The sequence below is a fragment of the Neodiprion pinetum genome, chromosome 5 (assembly GCF_021155775.2).
Source record: "Neodiprion pinetum isolate iyNeoPine1 chromosome 5, iyNeoPine1.2, whole genome shotgun sequence".
NCBI classification, from domain to species: Eukaryota; Metazoa; Arthropoda; class Insecta; order Hymenoptera; family Diprionidae; genus Neodiprion; species Neodiprion pinetum.
In genome coordinates, this window is record NC_060236.1 from 22,315,298 (window position 1) to 22,332,166 (window position 16,869).

Here is a 16,869-nt window from a genome sequence, read left to right on the forward strand (position 1 = left end):
CGGTAATCAGCGGCACACTTTCCTCTTTCTCTCCTCTTCTAACGGAGAAGCCTCCTCGAGGCAATAAAATATATCTCTTGCCTTCATCACTACGATGTATGATACACGAGTACATGTATATACCTTTATTTATCTATCTATACTATACACACAGCATACCTAACATTAATGTAAAAATGTAAATTTTTCTATATTATACTCTGTATTATTATCAATGTGTACCTCGATACCTATCATTACAATGAAAAAACAAGCTATAAAACCGCCAAAAAACGAGAATGAAACAAACAAAAAAAAAATGAAGAAGGAGAAGAAGAAAGAAAACTATTCCTTTCTGAAAACTACTAATATTGAATAATAATAATAATAATAATAATAATAATAATAATAATAATAATAATAATAATAATAATAATAATAGCACACATCTCTCAGACTGTTTCTTAAACGACCTACATACATAATATAATAACAATAATAATACAAAGTTTAAAAATTATACTTATACCTTTATCTATGCGATAAATGATGAATGATGAACCACTATTATATAAAATAAATAAATAATTAATATTTAACCGTATAATAAAAATTAATCTAATAATATAAATCCAAGAAATATTACATACGTACATAATATATCTGGACAAGAAAAGGAAGAAAAAAATAATTAATGTAATAATAATATTAATATTTAATAAAACAAATTAAAACTAATCGAAGTTATATTCTAAATCTATAAGCAATAGTTTGTATCTATCGACTGGTTTACACGTAATAATCGTACATTCATAGTTATTACATTATTAATTATACCGCGGAATCTTATTATAACGAAATAGTAATTGTAATTTATTATTATTCTTCTTACTATCGTCATTATTAATCGATGATAATTATTACTTGCACAGAAATTTCTAAAATCTTCTGCGTTAATTGTGAAAATTTATTGCTCTAATTACAATAATACGTAGCACGGATAGCTGTTGTTGAAAGAGAATAATATACAAGGAAACGAATAGACACCCTTCAAAGTTGAGAACAAATCTTCATGCATACATATATAATATAAAACTTATGCATAACAAGGGTTTCAATCACTCATTCCAAAACATATATACATAATATATTCTACATTGTATTTAAATATATTGACTTAAAATTACATACCCTATTCACAGATTACATTGAAGAAAAATAAAGAAAATATTGGAGGGGGGGGGGGAATAGATATTAACGACATATTTATATAGCCGGTTCGTAAATAAATAAATAAATAAATAAATAAATAAATAAATAAATATAGCGACTATACACGATATACTTTAAATTTGAAAAGAAATTCTGTGATAAAAGAAAGAAAAACAAAAAAAGAAAATCTTACCAATATATATATGCGTACAATGATCTAGGTAATTAATATACACAGAATGCCTGATCTAAATCATGTATTAATAAATCTTAAACAAGAAATTGAAAAAATAAAAAAAATAACATGCGCCACTCAGCACATTGCTGCAATATAATTAGAATTATTCTCTTTAACGGTCCCGATACAATCATCGACATCATCATCATCGATTACCTGCCGTATTGTTAAAATTCGTCCTTGTGTTTTCTCTTCTCGAGTCCTAATTCAGCATCCTGTTCATAGATAATAAATATTATCCATGTTGTTTCGAGCTGCAAACGACGAGGAATAAAATACAAAACCTTGTTGAAGTTTTTTTATTATCACGCGAAGAGATTGACTTTGTAGTATGCAAGAGTTCTGCAATAACTTGGGTCCAAGAAACTTTAACAAAACGGAACAAATACAATCGACGATTTATTCCTCGATAAATATCTCACAGAATAGATAAATACATACTTGTTTCTCTTTTGCACAAGTTATGTATTGTCATTACTAGTAATAACATTTCATTCGTCGTTTCTATGTCTGAATTTCCGAGCTAAAAGCAAGGACTAAAAAAGTACATGATCCTCGGGCCATTGAAATACCTATCGTTTTAAATTATTTTTACAACATAGATAATATACACTTGTATTATACCTATATACATATAATTTTAAGCTAAAACTTCACAAATTTTTGTGTAACAGTATTGTATTTTTTCTCTTTTTTTTTATGTCCCAACACTTAAATGTAGTTTCTTTTCTATTGTCTTATGATAATAATAACAACATTCAATGCGCTAACCAGTCGTCGCTGTCCGTGTTCAGTACGTGAAAGAATGACCGACGTGTCGCTCGATTTCGATTTTCGCCACTCCACGATCTTTTTGCGGCAGCTTACCGATAAACGAGCGACTCGTCGATCCTTCTTCTTAGTCCTGGCTACTTCTTCAGATATATTTATGCGTTGACAAAAACTGTATTTGTATAGTGAATTTAGATTCGAACTCTTCCGGCAATATCTTTTAATACTATATCGCGCTATGCTATGATATTATAAATACGCACGATTTTTCTTGTTCCTAGTGTTATTATTATTACAACTGTTGTTATTCTTATTATTCTTATTCGCACATCGATCGATATAACGATTGAGCTGGTACATACAACAGTTACATTATACCAAAGGTTGAATGATAATAATAATAAACTTCTTGACATTTCGAACTCTATTTTGTTGTTAATGAAACGCTTATTTTCCTATTCCTTACTGTTACAGCTCAGCCAAAGTGTGTTAAAAAATAGAAAAGAAAAAACCGTCCACGTTCCATGTGAGTCAATAATTTTACCCTCGGATCTTCGACGGAAAATGAAAACTACAAGTAAATCGAGGACTAGTGCTAGGAGACTAAAGTGGCATAGGATTAATAGGTACAACGAGAACAAGAACTACCAAAGAAAAAAATTCAATGTTATATTTAAGCTGGTATAATGGTTTTTTTATTTTTAATTATTCATTTCACCGGCTTTTTTTCGAGTGAAAACATGAAATTCATGCGAGTGTGTCTATAAAATTCTTTGGGCAGAAGTGCGCAGTTAAGTATATTTACAAAAGGTTTATTTTGTCATTTGATTTTGTATTTCTTTTTTCTACTTATGATAAAAATAGCATTAACAATTATTCGAAATCTGTACAACCATCGATAATATTATGTACACAAAATCTGCTTGAGTCCTCTTTTTTGTTTTCTAGGAAAGAGCTCGTTTCACGCGATCCAGAGTCGCGTTCTGGCCTAAAATCTCAATCATCTCAGCCACGCTTGGACCCTCCTATTTCGAAAGAATGACCAGACTGTTTAAAACTGCTAATCAAAGCGTCATGACGAGTCTTACCTTCAAGCCGCTTAGGACGCTGCGCAATAATCTCATGAATTTTTCAAACGGAATATCGTTTGTGTCAGCGAAATTCCTCAACCAGTCTTTCAGACTCTCTTTTCGGAAGAAATCCGCGTCTTTGGAAGCTAGCTGCCTATCAAACTCCTCCAGTATTCCTGGTAAGAATCGATTTATTTATTACATGATCAGCAGCAGAGACTCGTACGTATATGTATCTATTTTTGAATTTTTTTACTCAAATATTCGGTGGGGCTTTGGCTAATGGCTGAAGTCGAGGGGGGAGGAACCACCCATAGAAAAGCCAGCTCACCGCTGACTAGGTCTTCAAGTTTTGATATCCTATTCTTGGCCCAATTGAGAACGTCGTGAACGTGATTCTCATCCAGCTGCAGAGTGCCGTCCTTCGATCTGGCGATCAAACATCGAGCATGGAATATTTAAACTCACAGAACAGTTTCAATGACGGACAGAGAGCTCTTACCTGTCGGGAAACGCGTCACTGACCAGCCTAACGACTTTGTTGATAAGGAACTTTGCGTTGTTCTCCTCCTCAAGGAGCTGCGATATCTCCAGCTTATTGAACTCCAATAGTTTCTCGGGTAGCAGTTTGCAGGAGTTGACATTCACAGCAGACAAATCGAACTTCGTACAAAATAAAACAAGTGGTTAATCTGGCTAAGAACTTTCCACTAGAATGCGTTTCAAGCTCATACAACATCATCAAATTTAATGTTTTTATTCTTTTATTTAGTCATTTCAGAAACACCTGAAACTACTAAATCTATCAAATCCAAAATTAAATTAGCAAAATAACCCCCTTCATTCCCCTTTTTCTCTAGATATTTCTCTGGAAAAAGAAGAGCAAGAAGGTAAAAAAGCGAGTAACTTCAGAGTTAGTCAACAATTCGCCTCCTTCTTCTTTTTTCCTTTGCAAAAGCGAATCAAATCACCTGCTTTATCAGCTCCCCGTAGCTGTAGCATCGCTGCTCCCTACCGTGTGTCCTGTTGAAACCACCGCCAGCATGAGTTATGAAGTTGAGCAAAGCAAGTGGGAATATTCCACTCTGTCTATAGTTCTCGACCCTTATGTCCCCCTGTCTTTTGGACAGTTTCGAACCGTCTGGATTGAGGATCAGTGGAAGATGTGCGAACAGCGGCGGCGTCCATCCGAAAGCCCTGAAAAATCCGACAAAAACCAGTCATTGTCGAGCATTTGTGAGTAGGAAACGAACACACACACCGATACATCAATATATGCTTCTGCGTCGACATGAGCCACTCAACACCACGCAGGACGTGCGATATCTCCATGAAGTGATCGTCCACCACGTTGGCGAAGTGGTAAGTTGGATACTTGTCGGACTTGATGATTACCGGATCCCCTTCGTTTTGCGCCACGTCGTAACTCGTAGGCCCGTAAACAAGGTCGTCGAAGGAATTAATATTCCCGACGAGCTTGAACCTGATGCAGTAGGGCTCTTCTCTTCTCAATTTCTCTGCCAAATCCTCCTTGGCAAGGTGGCGACATTTATTGTCGTACCTTGGAATCTGTCTGAGCCTAAGCGCCTCACGTCTCAAAAGATCTAGCCTGCGATCAGTACAGAAACACCTGTAGGCGGATCCATTTTTCAGAAGAGTCTCGACCTGCTCACTGGAACATAAGGAAAGTTTATAAAAGTAGTAGAAACATTGATGATAATAATAAGTTGCATAAAGATATTGAAGTTAACAAGAAATGGTCACTAGAAAATATAATGATCTTTAATCCAAGGTTTGTGTAATTGAAAAGAATTGCATACTCATTAAATGAGCAAGAATATCATTATTTATGAAGAAAAAATAGAGAAAGTAAAGGAAATTGAAGATCTTCGGATTGCTTTGCAGTCTCATCTTGAGTTTAAAAAACATATCACAAACATCACTACTACTGCAACGAAAAACTTAAACCTATTGAGATTTAAGTGTCATAAATTCAAAGATCTAGAATCCCATATGGTTATAAGGCTTATCGCATTTTGATTTTTACATACCATCAAGAAGATTTAGAATCAACAAAATAATATTTACCACATTGTTGAATTTAAGTAAAGCTGGAGAAAAGTTTTATGTTTATGGAACGAGTGTTATAGCGAATCAAAACCTAGAAGTCATTGATTTATTTTCAACAAGTATATCATCATTTGAAAATGAAATGCAAAAGTAAATATATAAATATTAATCAAAACAAGCTTGTTAAATTGGCTAATTATTTTTCATACTGTATATTGATATATGTCAGAATACTAATACATATTATCAATTATAATTCATATCATATATTTAATTTTTTCTAATCAATGCTTAGAATTTATATTCTTTTATCCCACGTAATAATTTTGTAATTATGTATTGGGTATAAATCCGTTATTGATCAAATTAAATTTAAAAAAATAAGCCGTGTGCGATTTAATGCCATTTCTGACAGTCTCAGTTACTCGCTTGACTAGTGATCAGGCGTACTTGTACAGCTCGAGGCGCTTTGACTGGAGGTATGGCCCTTTTGGTCCGCCTCTCGTCGGATCCTCGTCAGGGATAATTCCTGCCCAGAGAAGATCATCCTGCAGTTTTTTGATTGCATCTGGAACCAACCTCGTTTGATCCGTATCTTCGATCCGCAGTATGAAACTGCCGTTGTTAGAACGGGCAAACAGGTAATTATATAGAGCTGTTCGCAGACCTCCGAGATGCAGGTGTCCTGTTTAACGATATAGAATTGGGACTTTTCTATATTCTTTGTTTTACATTATTGCTAAAGCCATGGAATTGATATATTTAATTTGAAATTAAATTTATTAATTGTCAAACTGGTGTTTACAGCAACTGTGATACATACATGAATATAGTAATTTTAACTGAATCAAAGTTTCAAAAATTCTGTAAATCTTGCCAATAAGAATTTTTCGGTTTTTTTAAATCTTATTCTCATTTTTTTTTTTTACATGTTTTACAGAAGTACATGAATATCCTATTCGGCTGAAAACGGTAGCAAAATCTCTCATGTTCAGTGTTTTCTTCAAAATTTGAATTCCGTTGCATTGGTACGTCTTCTCGCCGTTTGTCTTTCGGATTCCATGTGCCTGGTTCAATGTGCATAGTTCGTGATAGACGTAATCATTCAAAAACACAGGCGGCAAAGTGCACCGCTCGGCTTAACTGCGCCATATTACGCACTTCTCGGTTTATCAGCCGCATGTTCAATTACTCACCGGTTGGACTAGGTGCAAATCGAACCCGAACCTGCTGCTTACTGTAGCATCGTTTCTGCGACGATGATATGTAACAATTTGTCAGAGGCCTCAATATGTTACGTTGCATATTAGTAAATCGTCAAGCCGTGAGATTCAAGTCTTCTTATCTGCTTGCAACAAACCTAAAGTTGATAAAAAAAATAAATAAAAGACTAAGAAACAACAATATCCATGTAAGAAGTAACAAATGCTGATCCAAACACTCTAACCAAGGAAACAGAAGGAGAAGAACAATAGAAATTTTAAAATCTGATTGCCAGTGACGTTTATTCTTCTTCTCCTTACAGCTAAATGCAAAACTATTCTCTTCCTCACTTTCCGGCAATAACCTACAAACGTCATTCGCGCGTGGATTTGTGACGTCACATGCCGCCTGAAGTTGGCGACAGGCCGCCGACGCAGCGCATTCGCAGACGTCGCTCGAGCTTCGGACCGTTCGAACCATTTGGAATTGTGTGAAGATCGGTCTCAGCGTCGGTCGCATGTTTCAGGAGTCTCTCGGTTTGTTTATCAACTACCAATTACGATTATGTCGGTTAGTACGTTCGTGTTCATATCACTGTAGTTTGTACTGATTGTGAGTGGCTAGACGATCGCTTACCGTCCGCCGCTGTTTCACGTCGTGGAGTGATTGCTTTCGGGTGAGTAAATCTGTATCGGATCGTGTTTGAGTGTGTGAATTGTGCCAATGCTGAACGGTAAGTCTATAATACCATTGATGCACGACATGTCGTTTGTAAATCCGTTACCGATATGCTTTCGTTATAAAAAATTAGTTCCAAAAACTTAGTCAGACAGCGCGAGCGCAACGGCGGTTTCGTTTTGCCGCGCAAATGTCGCTGCTGCAGCGCTGCCTTCAAAGTACTCACGGAATTCTGGGACGCCGGGGAGTTCGAACGAGCTTGGGTCTCATTCTGCATCACGAATTTGTGGAAATTTGTGCTGAATTTAACGTTTTTTTATTTGAGTGAATTCAATCCGTGGAGTCCTATTTTCAGACTGCTTGCGAAAAACGAAAGATTCTCGTCTTTGAAATCTGAAAATGGGACTTTACTTCGACGAATTTACCATTGCGATTTCGTAGAATCCGTGCCATTTATTTATTTCTCCATCAAATGAAAGTACACTGGAGTGTTTTTGTTCAGAATTGTGTATAGAATGGGGCTGTTGAGCCTTTTTTTTCGTTTGTGATACGTTGACATCGATATTTGGAGACACATAATATTCATAAACCTGAAGACTGATAACGCCTTCATTCGACGCTTATTTTCACTTGTTGATGGTAATTTCTTTTAGTTCTGTTATTTATTTGTCACTAAAAATAAGCAAATTATATAAGACTCTCATTGCTAAACAATGACAACGCTGCTCTATGGTTGGACGAAGAAGATTTTGACACTTCCAATTTTTCCATCGCCTTACAAAAAGATAACGAAGTCCGGGCTACGTTAGTAATATAAAGGAATGGTTTGAAGGTCCGCGGACACGGGATGATTAATTTTTTTTCGGCCAAAAACAATATTTATTTATTCATTATTACCAGCTTCGATGCATTTCATTTCCACCTAAGAGATACAAAATATAACCTGAAAGAGAGAGGGACATACCACTCTGTGCTCGAAAGCCAGATACAAAAATAAAATGAAAATAAACCAAAACAACACAAAATTAAGTACTTATCTATTGTCTGCCCAGGCAGCACGAAACTTAGTCGTCTGAAGGATCTTTTATGCACCATTTTCTAACGCCCAAAAGATACCTCTATGTCCAAAAGATATCGTCATGCCTAAAAGATGTCCTTGAGGCTTTATAGACGTCAGAAAATGGCGCATAAGACATCCTTTAGACGACTTTAAGTTTTGTGCTGTCTGGGTGAGAATATACAAATTTTTTACTTTATTTGAAAATATTAAAAAATAATGATCATATTAGGGTTGCTATTTTAACAATGTTCGACATTAAAAATTGCCAAATGAGTGACGTCACAAAAGCGGGGGTAGACTCACACGAATGTAAATACTCGTGGCGGAGGGCGGAAACCATGAAATTTGTGTTACGTTATTTATGAATGACCCCTCGGGGCTACGTCGAATAAATATTGGTGTCCAATAAATCTCATATCCAATACAGCTTTCGTTTACTTTTGATATCCAATAACACTGGTGTCCAATCGGCTGGTATTCAAACGGAGTTCACTCGAGAAATGCGAGCGTGGACTCTCTAAGGCTTCTCTTTTCTCGTTCGTAAAACTGGATGAACAGAAAGATGAGAATCTAATTTGGGCTAGAATTCTCGACCCGATTCGACAAAAAGTATAAATATAATGGTATTTGTAAGCTCTGAATGTCGAATCGCGTACTGTAGCATTCATACGGGTTGAGTAGGCGTCGTAATTGGCGAGTGGTATTCGAGGAACGGTTTCGAACTGCATGATTAACTAATTTCCCAACTCTACGTAGGTACACATACGCACCTTTTCGCTCCCAATCATCCAATTTATCCGTTCATTCATTCATTCATTCATTCTCTCTGTTTGGAGTAGGAAAAGCACATTCGGTTGTGGGTCGGTCATTATCTACACAAACACACACACACACACACGTGTTATTCCTAGGCTGCAACACTCCCTGTCCTCGCATCGTTCAACGAGCTCTAGTATTATCATCATCATTATTATTATCATTGTCATGTACTCGCAATCGTATTTGTACAAGTCTGGAATACAAATCGGTTACGATCATTTATCCATGTGTTCTTGTATACACCCTAAATCGTGCAGGTCCCTAAAACAACGGGGAAAACTTGGAAAACTCAGGAAATTTCTTACAACACGGAAAAGTCAGGGGATTTCGAAAATAAGACTGGAATTTTGAATGTGTCGAAGAAATAAACTCGTTCTTATACAAATTACTATCGATATGTCGAGAAAAAAAATTGTATATAATTAAAATTTTGTGTCATCGCACCACCTCATACATTCCGTGTATATTACTTAATACCAAACTTTCTTTCGTTTTTTTCTTACGGAAAATCGGTGACTGTTTTTTTTTTTTTTTTTTTTTTTTAATTGATAGTCAGATAGTAAGATATTTACTAGGTAACACTGAAGGTATTAGTATTAATGTGTGAAAAAATTGTCATTATTCAGGGTTATATTTCTTGAAATGTTACTGGAAAAATCCTATTTTCAGGCTACAGTACCTGGAAAAGTCAGGAAATTTCAGATTCGAGAAAGCGTACGAACCCTGAATAAGAAATTTCAATAGATCAAGTACGATCGAAATCTCAAGTTTTTGCTTATTTCAAATTCTGACAATGAACGAATATTGTATCAATCGAATATGTACCCTCAGGCTCATAATTTCGTACTTTTGAACAGCTGATCACGTTTCGGTTTCTCCGCAAAAGACAGTTTATTATCAGAATTTCCAATCAAGCTTGATCTACCGAAATCCCAAGTACATCCTAAATATTATAAAATTGCTCCCGTAGTCTCGGAATTCCTACAAATCGGCGTTAGAATAATCGTTTGCAGGAACGTTGACGCACGTCTCCTTGACGCTTTCGACGGTGAGCCCGTGTCTCGCCAAAAGATTTTGCACCCCGATCGCGAAGCTTTCCTGGAGTCTGTGTTCTCGGGACAATATGAAGGAAAATAGTTGACGGGTTTCCTCGGCTCCCGCGGGACTCAGCGTCGAGCAGAAAGTCAGCACCATCCGTGATCCCGTGGCCTTTATTACTTGGACCGACCCGGCGAATTGGACGTATTTATGGGTCAGCAGCGTGCCTGAAAAAAATATTGAAAATAAATTAACGGACGTCGATGTCGAAGAAAGATGCCTGAAAACGCAAGAACAATCGAAACATCACCGTTTTGCTGCCCTTCCGAACGCCATAAGCCGGGATTCTTTCCTAGATCGGGTACGCTAAAGGAGTATTCAAGATCCCCAGCGTCTTCAACCCATAATAATCGGATGCGGATGCCGCTTGATTTATCTTCCGATTTGTTCCCCTTCGAATTGTAATTATCGTCCGGCCACAGCTCCACTACGGGACAAGTCTTTACCGTAGTCGTAACGTGGTGAGCGTCGTCTTTACGGCCATCGGGTGCAGGTGGTTCGATTTTATGCTTCACGACTTCGACCGCGTACCATTTTCCCATTATCTGTGGGTATACATAATGTGCAATTATTCACGAAACACGATAAGATGGAAGGGAATTGAATTATGGTATTCTATTTCAATCGATTACAATTTTTCCAATGACATTGCCAACAAACTGTGTATAATTTAGAAAGATTTTTCACCTGCTTCAAGTCCAGAGCCGGTTGTCGTTTGAGGACCGGACAGTACAACGTTCCATTGCCAGTATTGTCGTTTCCGATGATTGTTGAATTTTCCGTTTTTCCGTTGTCCGTGTAGCCCGATGAGCCGTTTATTAATCCAACGACCACGATTAGCAAAAACCACGGTAATGAACGATCGCTGTCGTTCTTCTTGTTATTTTGGCAATTCATATTTTATTCACAAGTTATTTGAAACTCGATGATAATGTGCGCCGTATATATCTTAACGTTTATTTCTGTGTAGCGAATGACAATGATGCGGCAGCGATAGAATGATGTTGACGTTACGGTGTCCCGGACAGGTCTGGCCTTTTATTGTTGCTCGACTCCGAACCACTGTACTCTCATAAAGCACGATGAGTCTCGACACGATTTTTCTATTCGCAATTATATGCAAGATCGCTCTGGCTGCAGTTAACAAACTGTATTAGATTGGTCAACGTGAATCTACTCATGCTGTCAATTAATTATCCGAAGAATCAACACTCTGACACGCAAGCTAGCATTATTCACGTTACTAACACACATTACGCATCTTGTATTGTAAATATTATTCCCCGAAGAAGATTTCGTTTTTTAAGTTCTGCACGAACCATGTTGTATGTATATATATATATCAGGGTGCTCTTTTTTGGACTATTTTTTTTTCGGTCCCATCGTGAAATTTTGTTGGAAATACAACAAAAAAAAATCCCTGAAAGATTGAGTCCTTAATATTAATATTAAGTGCTCGCCCAAGGCATGTAAAGATTTCCCGCTTAAAATACACGTAAACTTTAATTTTTTTCTTTAAAACATCTACAGTTCAGAGGCATTTTATGGTATAGTCTAGGACATCAGTAGGTTTTCTTCAGAATGAAATGCTCTACAAAAGTGCTCATTGCGGTGAAGTCGTACGGACCACCCAAACCCAATTTTTTCATGAAATTCTTGTTTTTTTGCCCCTATCTCGTAAATGACAAGAGCTACAAAAAAAAAATATTAATAATAATAAAAATAATTAAATTTCCTACAAATTTATTGAATATTTTTTTTTTGTAGCTTTTTTTGTAGAAAAAAAAATAGTCCAAAAAAAAAGCACCCTAATATATGTGTGTGTGTGTGTGTACTATACTTGATCATCGTCGTCGACGACTTCAGGATGACGACGAGGATCGTTTGTTTCATGCGGTGCGACTCGCGATGTGCTCGATGATAGCGAAGGAGGGATTCGTTTGGTAATAATTAAGGTTAATTCCGCAATTGACCCCCGTCGTCGCGGCTCGCTTTTCTCCCTCCCGCGTCTCTGTTCTCGGTACCAGTATTGCTGACGCATCTGCTGATCCTCGCCAATTCTTCTCTTTCTTTCGCTACTTTTTTCTCGGATAATTCGGAATTATCAGCATATTTTCAAGAATTCGTGATCATCTCGTTATATTGAAACTCATTATTGTACAACGAGTACGAATTTACTTATAAAAAAAAAAATTAAAATAACGATATTTCAATAACGAACATGTTTAATGAATAAACACTCATACAAAAGTGAACAATTTTTCCTCCCTTATATATGCTATAAATTATTAATCAATATACATATTACAATACAACGATAATGAATATAAGTAAAATATATACTTTTGAACGTTCAATCGTGTAACACAATATTAAAACTTACATTGATATAACCACTATTTAATTACAACACATTCTTGCATAAATAACCACTTCTTCGTAAAGATTTCTTTTAAAAAAGGAATAAAGGTAAATCCTTTATAGAATACATAAGATCAAACCGCGGGTGATTCGTATTATTTATATTTGTATAATAGGTATTTGTATAATATATAAACAGCCATATGCTACAAATCATAAGAATCACAATAAAACTATAATATGCAACAGTTAAAATTAGCAGCTTGTGCGATTGCCGTGTGAGAAACGGTGACTAGGATGGTGAAAACGGTCAATGCCGATAAAGTGTAAACGCTGAAACGGTGATCCCTGCTCCCCGAATTAGCGCAAGTCTGTTTAATCATTATGTTGTTCAATCCCTTATTTATCGAGAGTAGGATCTCGATACTACGTATCTCCTCTAGCGGCAGCTCGCGTCCACGGGACAATATCACCGTGTACAACTGATTGTCAGCAGTGGTCGAACAAAATGTTAGGGCGAGGTGCGACTCGGTCGCTTTCATCACTTGAACATCGCCGACGAATTGAACGTATCCTTTGGCCAGAAGCGTCCCTGCGTTACAATCGTAAAAGAAAACTGTCAATTAAGCAGTTCAAGCATTACAGCCGCAGAGTGGTTTCGATTTCGAAAAGGTCTCGTATGAAGTCATCGAACATCATGACTCGACGGGAATGCGTTATATACACGAGAATTGGAGTAAATTGTGTTAATTTTGGCAATGGCCGACATATTTATATATTGACGAGAGCGAAACTGTTTGAAGAACGCATTAACGCACAACACCAAGGACGATGAGTTTTCTGATCCCGGCAACTAGGATACGAAGACTGTTGAAAAAAAATATCACGGAAAACAGATGCGTACCGTTCTGTTTATCCTTTGATTTCCATTTTCCAGGCTTCACGTTCGAGGGTACATAAAACGAGTAGTCGAGATTCCCAGCGTCCTCGGTCCAGAGAAGCCTCAGGCTCCTGTGGGTCCAGCCGTCACCTGACCCGGTAACTCGGAGGTTTATCACGGGGCACGTCTTCACAAAAACCCGACCTGAAGTCATAGGGCCGAATTTTTCGAATTTGTGTTTCACCACTTCAACCGCGTACCATTGTCCCTCTATCTGTATCGATTGAATACCGTGAAATCATTATCACCGCTTAGTAATGTTTGCATCGGGCATCAATACTGCAGCGTATCATTCTATGACCCTTCGCACTAAGCTACAGAGGATGACCTTTGAGAGTTCGCTCTATCTTTCACAGAATTGTGATATCAGAATAGAAGCAAGTCCATAGTTTGAACGGTTTGTCGGCTGGATAGTTGGGAAAAGCGGAGAAATTTCTTGAAATTGCATATTATCTGTATTTACCCCATCGAACAAAATCAACTCGACATTTGTACTGCCACGCAATTCTTTTTGCGAGAATTATGAACGATGGGTCGACCGCTTTTCGGTTGTCTATAGTCTGGGCGGCTTGGCACGTGCTTCGGATCAGTATGGACGGTCGGTTAAGTCCATATTAGTTAGGACCTCACGATAGATTTCTTTTATCTTTAACAGCTTGTTCATTGGGTATTAAATACACATGTCATATAGACGTTTACTTCTATCTCTCTCTCCCTCTCTCTCCCATCATTCAATGGATGAAAATAAAGAAGTCCAAGAATATCAATCATGCAGAGCTCGGCTCGTGTCATCGGTACTCTATTTTTCTCTTTCAACAAGTGCAAGTGTCGTTTAATATTACTAATTGAATATGTACATACGTATGCGGTATGTATCATGTCGCTGATCCTTACATAACATATTTAAAGAAAACAAGAGAGAGAAAGAGAGTGCGAACAAAAATACGCAAGACTATGTATCTGATTCGCCACAATAAGATATAAACATCCATTGTGCCTATTATTGTACCCGTTTCTTCTACCTCGATTGGAATTCTACATATCGTTCACTTGCCAAGGCGGCCAAACCAGAGTTCATACTTCGATACGAGATACTTGGTTCACAAAAGCTGAACCTTAGCTCAGTTTACACTTAACATGAATATAATCTTGTTCAATTATTTACCTGGGTCCAATTGAGTGAATTTTGTGGATTAAAATCCGGACATTCAGCCATAACTGTTGTTGTATCTGTCGCTTGATCCGTGATTTTAGACGACGAATCGTGAATCGTTGCAATAACTGTTATCAGGATTATAATCGATACTCGGTGTGGAAATGACTTGCAATGCATCTTTGGTGACGGAAGATTGAAGGAAAAGTTAATGCGAATAAACGGACAAAAATTACGCGCTGCAAATCAACCTATTGTGCAAATTCCACGTTTCAAAACCACGCGCGGTATTTTCTAATTACTCTCCTCCAATATTCTTCTCTCCGTTTCTGGTATTCACCAAATATCATAATCCGCACTGTTACTGATAGAGACTGTTGTTAACGTTCCGAACACACAAAGTCATCTGACCCTGTCAACTGACTAGCCAACTAAATGCTACGGATGCAACGGAAGGAGATCTCTGCCCCTTCCAAACCTCCGATGACCGCTCTTCTTCATCGCGATCATCCTCTCGTAGATATTAGAGCAGTGACGATGGGGCGGCGCGGCGACATTCCAGAAGCCGAAATTGTTTTATTCCACTTTAGCGCTACTTTTGAAACGCCGAAAAGTGTGCGACTGTGCCTGATCGGTTCATCTGCATCCCGACATAGGCTTCGCAGTCTTCCGGAAAGTTCTTCCATTAATCGTAGAGCGATTTTGGTGCCGCCATTATGGAGTCACTCGCGAGTTTAACGTTACGATATAACGCCCGGGACCTTTGATAATAGGCTGCCGGGTTATCGCATCGCAAGAAAGAACGTTCATTCTCTTTTAACTACATTTTGAGAGTTTAATGTATGTACGTGCTATTCAGTCTCACTATCTAAAGCAATGAAATAGTGAATATCGGGAAATTATCATACGACGGTATATTTGAACACCCCATTTTCCGCCCATTCTCCGCTGCTCACCCTCGCGATCGACGTTCCGAACTCTGACGGTAACTCATCGACTTTGTTTCATTCGCGAAATCTACGTCAGATGGAACCTCTGCTCTGCGTTGTCATTATAAAACTGATGGAGGAGAATGCACACGCAGTTTTTATCATTATTCATCTTAGAAATGCATTGCAATTCTATAAAAAAAAGAATATATATATATATATATATATATATATATATATATATATATATATATATATATTTAACACCAATCCCCTACACTTGTTCAAAACTTAATTCATCACTCCGGATACGTGTGAAAAACGAATAAAGCTTACCGCAGAGAGATATTTGCAAATTTGTGTGCTTGAAGGCAGATTGGATTGGAAGGGTATAGTAGGAGCAATGAGATACTTTCTTACATACGTACCTGTGTCGCATAATTTTTATAGCAAATGGAATTAGGCGGTGGTCCACGTATCTCGTGACCGACGTGCCGGTTAGAGGCCAGGTTTGCTTTCGGTTCGGTTCATCGGTGCGTGAGCACATCGTCAGATGCACATGGGTTGAATTCGGTGCTCGTTCCTCCCTGTACCTACGTGTTAAGGTGCCACCGGGATTCGAACAACGCGATCACGCCGCGCCTCGTTGAACTATTATTATAACAAGATATTTAACCGAGCTGTGCAATACGCTCTTCCTGACTTCTTGTTTTCGGAAGATTGGAAGAATTTTCTACAGGAGGTCAATTTTTGACTCCATTTCACTTCAACCCGATATAAGTATATAGTTGAACAGACATTGACGTGATTGATTACAGCACTTATCGGGTTCTTGTGTATCTTTCAAGAAACATAATCGATTTATCAAAAAAGTTGGTTATTAGAAACTACGATAGATGTTTAATGGGTACATATGCTGGTAGTTACGCGGTGATGACGAATCAGTACCTCATACCTGCCAATATATTTTTTGAAACGAATATTGCAATGCCCTGGAAATTGCAGGCACGATGTCTACTACACCGTTCATCGTTAGTAAAAAATTCAAGTTACGAGCGCTTCCAACAAAGTTTCAAGTTTCAGAGTTCACGGCAAAACGCCGGATGTCGCGGGCATTAAAAATTTAGCATCATCATACACAAGAATTAGGTAGATAGGTAGGTGTGTATGTACATGAATTACGCGTTACGCGTGTAACGGTGTCGGTTCCTAAAAACGACAGCATGCGTGCACGAAGTCGTCTTCCTCTCTGCATTATAGCCAGAGAAAAGAGAGCAGGAGACAGAGA

General features: G+C 37.5%; 4 protein-coding genes across 8 annotated transcripts in view; 1 reads left to right on the top strand and 3 right to left on the bottom strand.

The window, feature by feature from the left end:
• LOC124219573 (diacylglycerol kinase eta) overlaps positions 1-2,887 on the top strand; it is a 34,015-nt gene extending 31,128 nt beyond the window's left edge. The window contains exon 25 of the mRNA XM_069136358.1: positions 2,675-2,887. Within this exon, the coding sequence (XP_068992459.1) occupies positions 2,675-2,887 (213 nt within the window). The remainder of the gene's footprint in view (positions 1-2,674) is intronic.
• GluRS-m (putative glutamate--tRNA ligase, mitochondrial) lies at positions 2,293-6,963 on the bottom strand. Of its 4 annotated transcripts, none has more exons than XM_046627307.2 (9): positions 6,788-6,963; positions 6,537-6,700; positions 5,791-6,025; positions 4,532-4,942; positions 4,242-4,467; positions 3,773-3,933; positions 3,602-3,699; positions 3,289-3,446; positions 2,293-3,225 (listed from the first exon to the last, which is right to left on the bottom strand). In XM_046627307.2, the coding sequence occupies exons 2-9, from the start codon at positions 6,643-6,645 to the stop codon at positions 3,145-3,147; spliced, it is 1,479 nt and encodes a 492-aa protein (XP_046483263.1). In that variant the 5' UTR covers positions 6,646-6,700; positions 6,788-6,963; the 3' UTR covers positions 2,293-3,144. The 4 variants fall into 4 exon arrangements, with proteins under 4 accessions (XP_046483263.1, XP_046483260.1, XP_046483262.1 ...); XM_046627304.2 differs by having other exon boundaries at positions 3,527-3,699; positions 6,788-6,961; XM_046627306.2 differs by having other exon boundaries at positions 3,527-3,699; positions 6,894-6,959.
• A 2,619-nt stretch (positions 6,964-9,582) lies between these two features.
• Positions 9,583-12,083, bottom strand: LOC124219579 (uncharacterized). Of its 2 annotated transcripts, XM_046627316.2 has the most exons (4): positions 12,039-12,083; positions 10,886-11,332; positions 10,449-10,743; positions 9,583-10,365 (listed from the first exon to the last, which is right to left on the bottom strand). In XM_046627316.2, exons 2-4 carry the CDS (start codon positions 11,093-11,095, stop codon positions 10,082-10,084), a joined length of 789 nt encoding a protein of 262 aa, XP_046483272.1. In that variant the 5' UTR covers positions 11,096-11,332; positions 12,039-12,083; the 3' UTR covers positions 9,583-10,081. The 2 variants fall into 2 exon arrangements, with proteins under 2 accessions (XP_046483272.1, XP_046483271.1); XM_046627315.2 differs by lacking the exon at positions 12,039-12,083 and having other exon boundaries at positions 10,886-11,369.
• A 358-nt stretch (positions 12,084-12,441) lies between these two features.
• LOC124219580 (uncharacterized) lies at positions 12,442-15,089 on the bottom strand. Its single transcript, XM_046627317.2, has 3 exons — positions 14,665-15,089; positions 13,464-13,713; positions 12,442-13,151 (listed from the first exon to the last, which is right to left on the bottom strand). The coding sequence occupies exons 1-3, from the start codon at positions 14,830-14,832 to the stop codon at positions 12,793-12,795; spliced, it is 777 nt and encodes a 258-aa protein (XP_046483273.1). The 5' UTR covers positions 14,833-15,089; the 3' UTR covers positions 12,442-12,792.
• Positions 15,090-16,869: the final 1,780 nt, after the last annotated feature.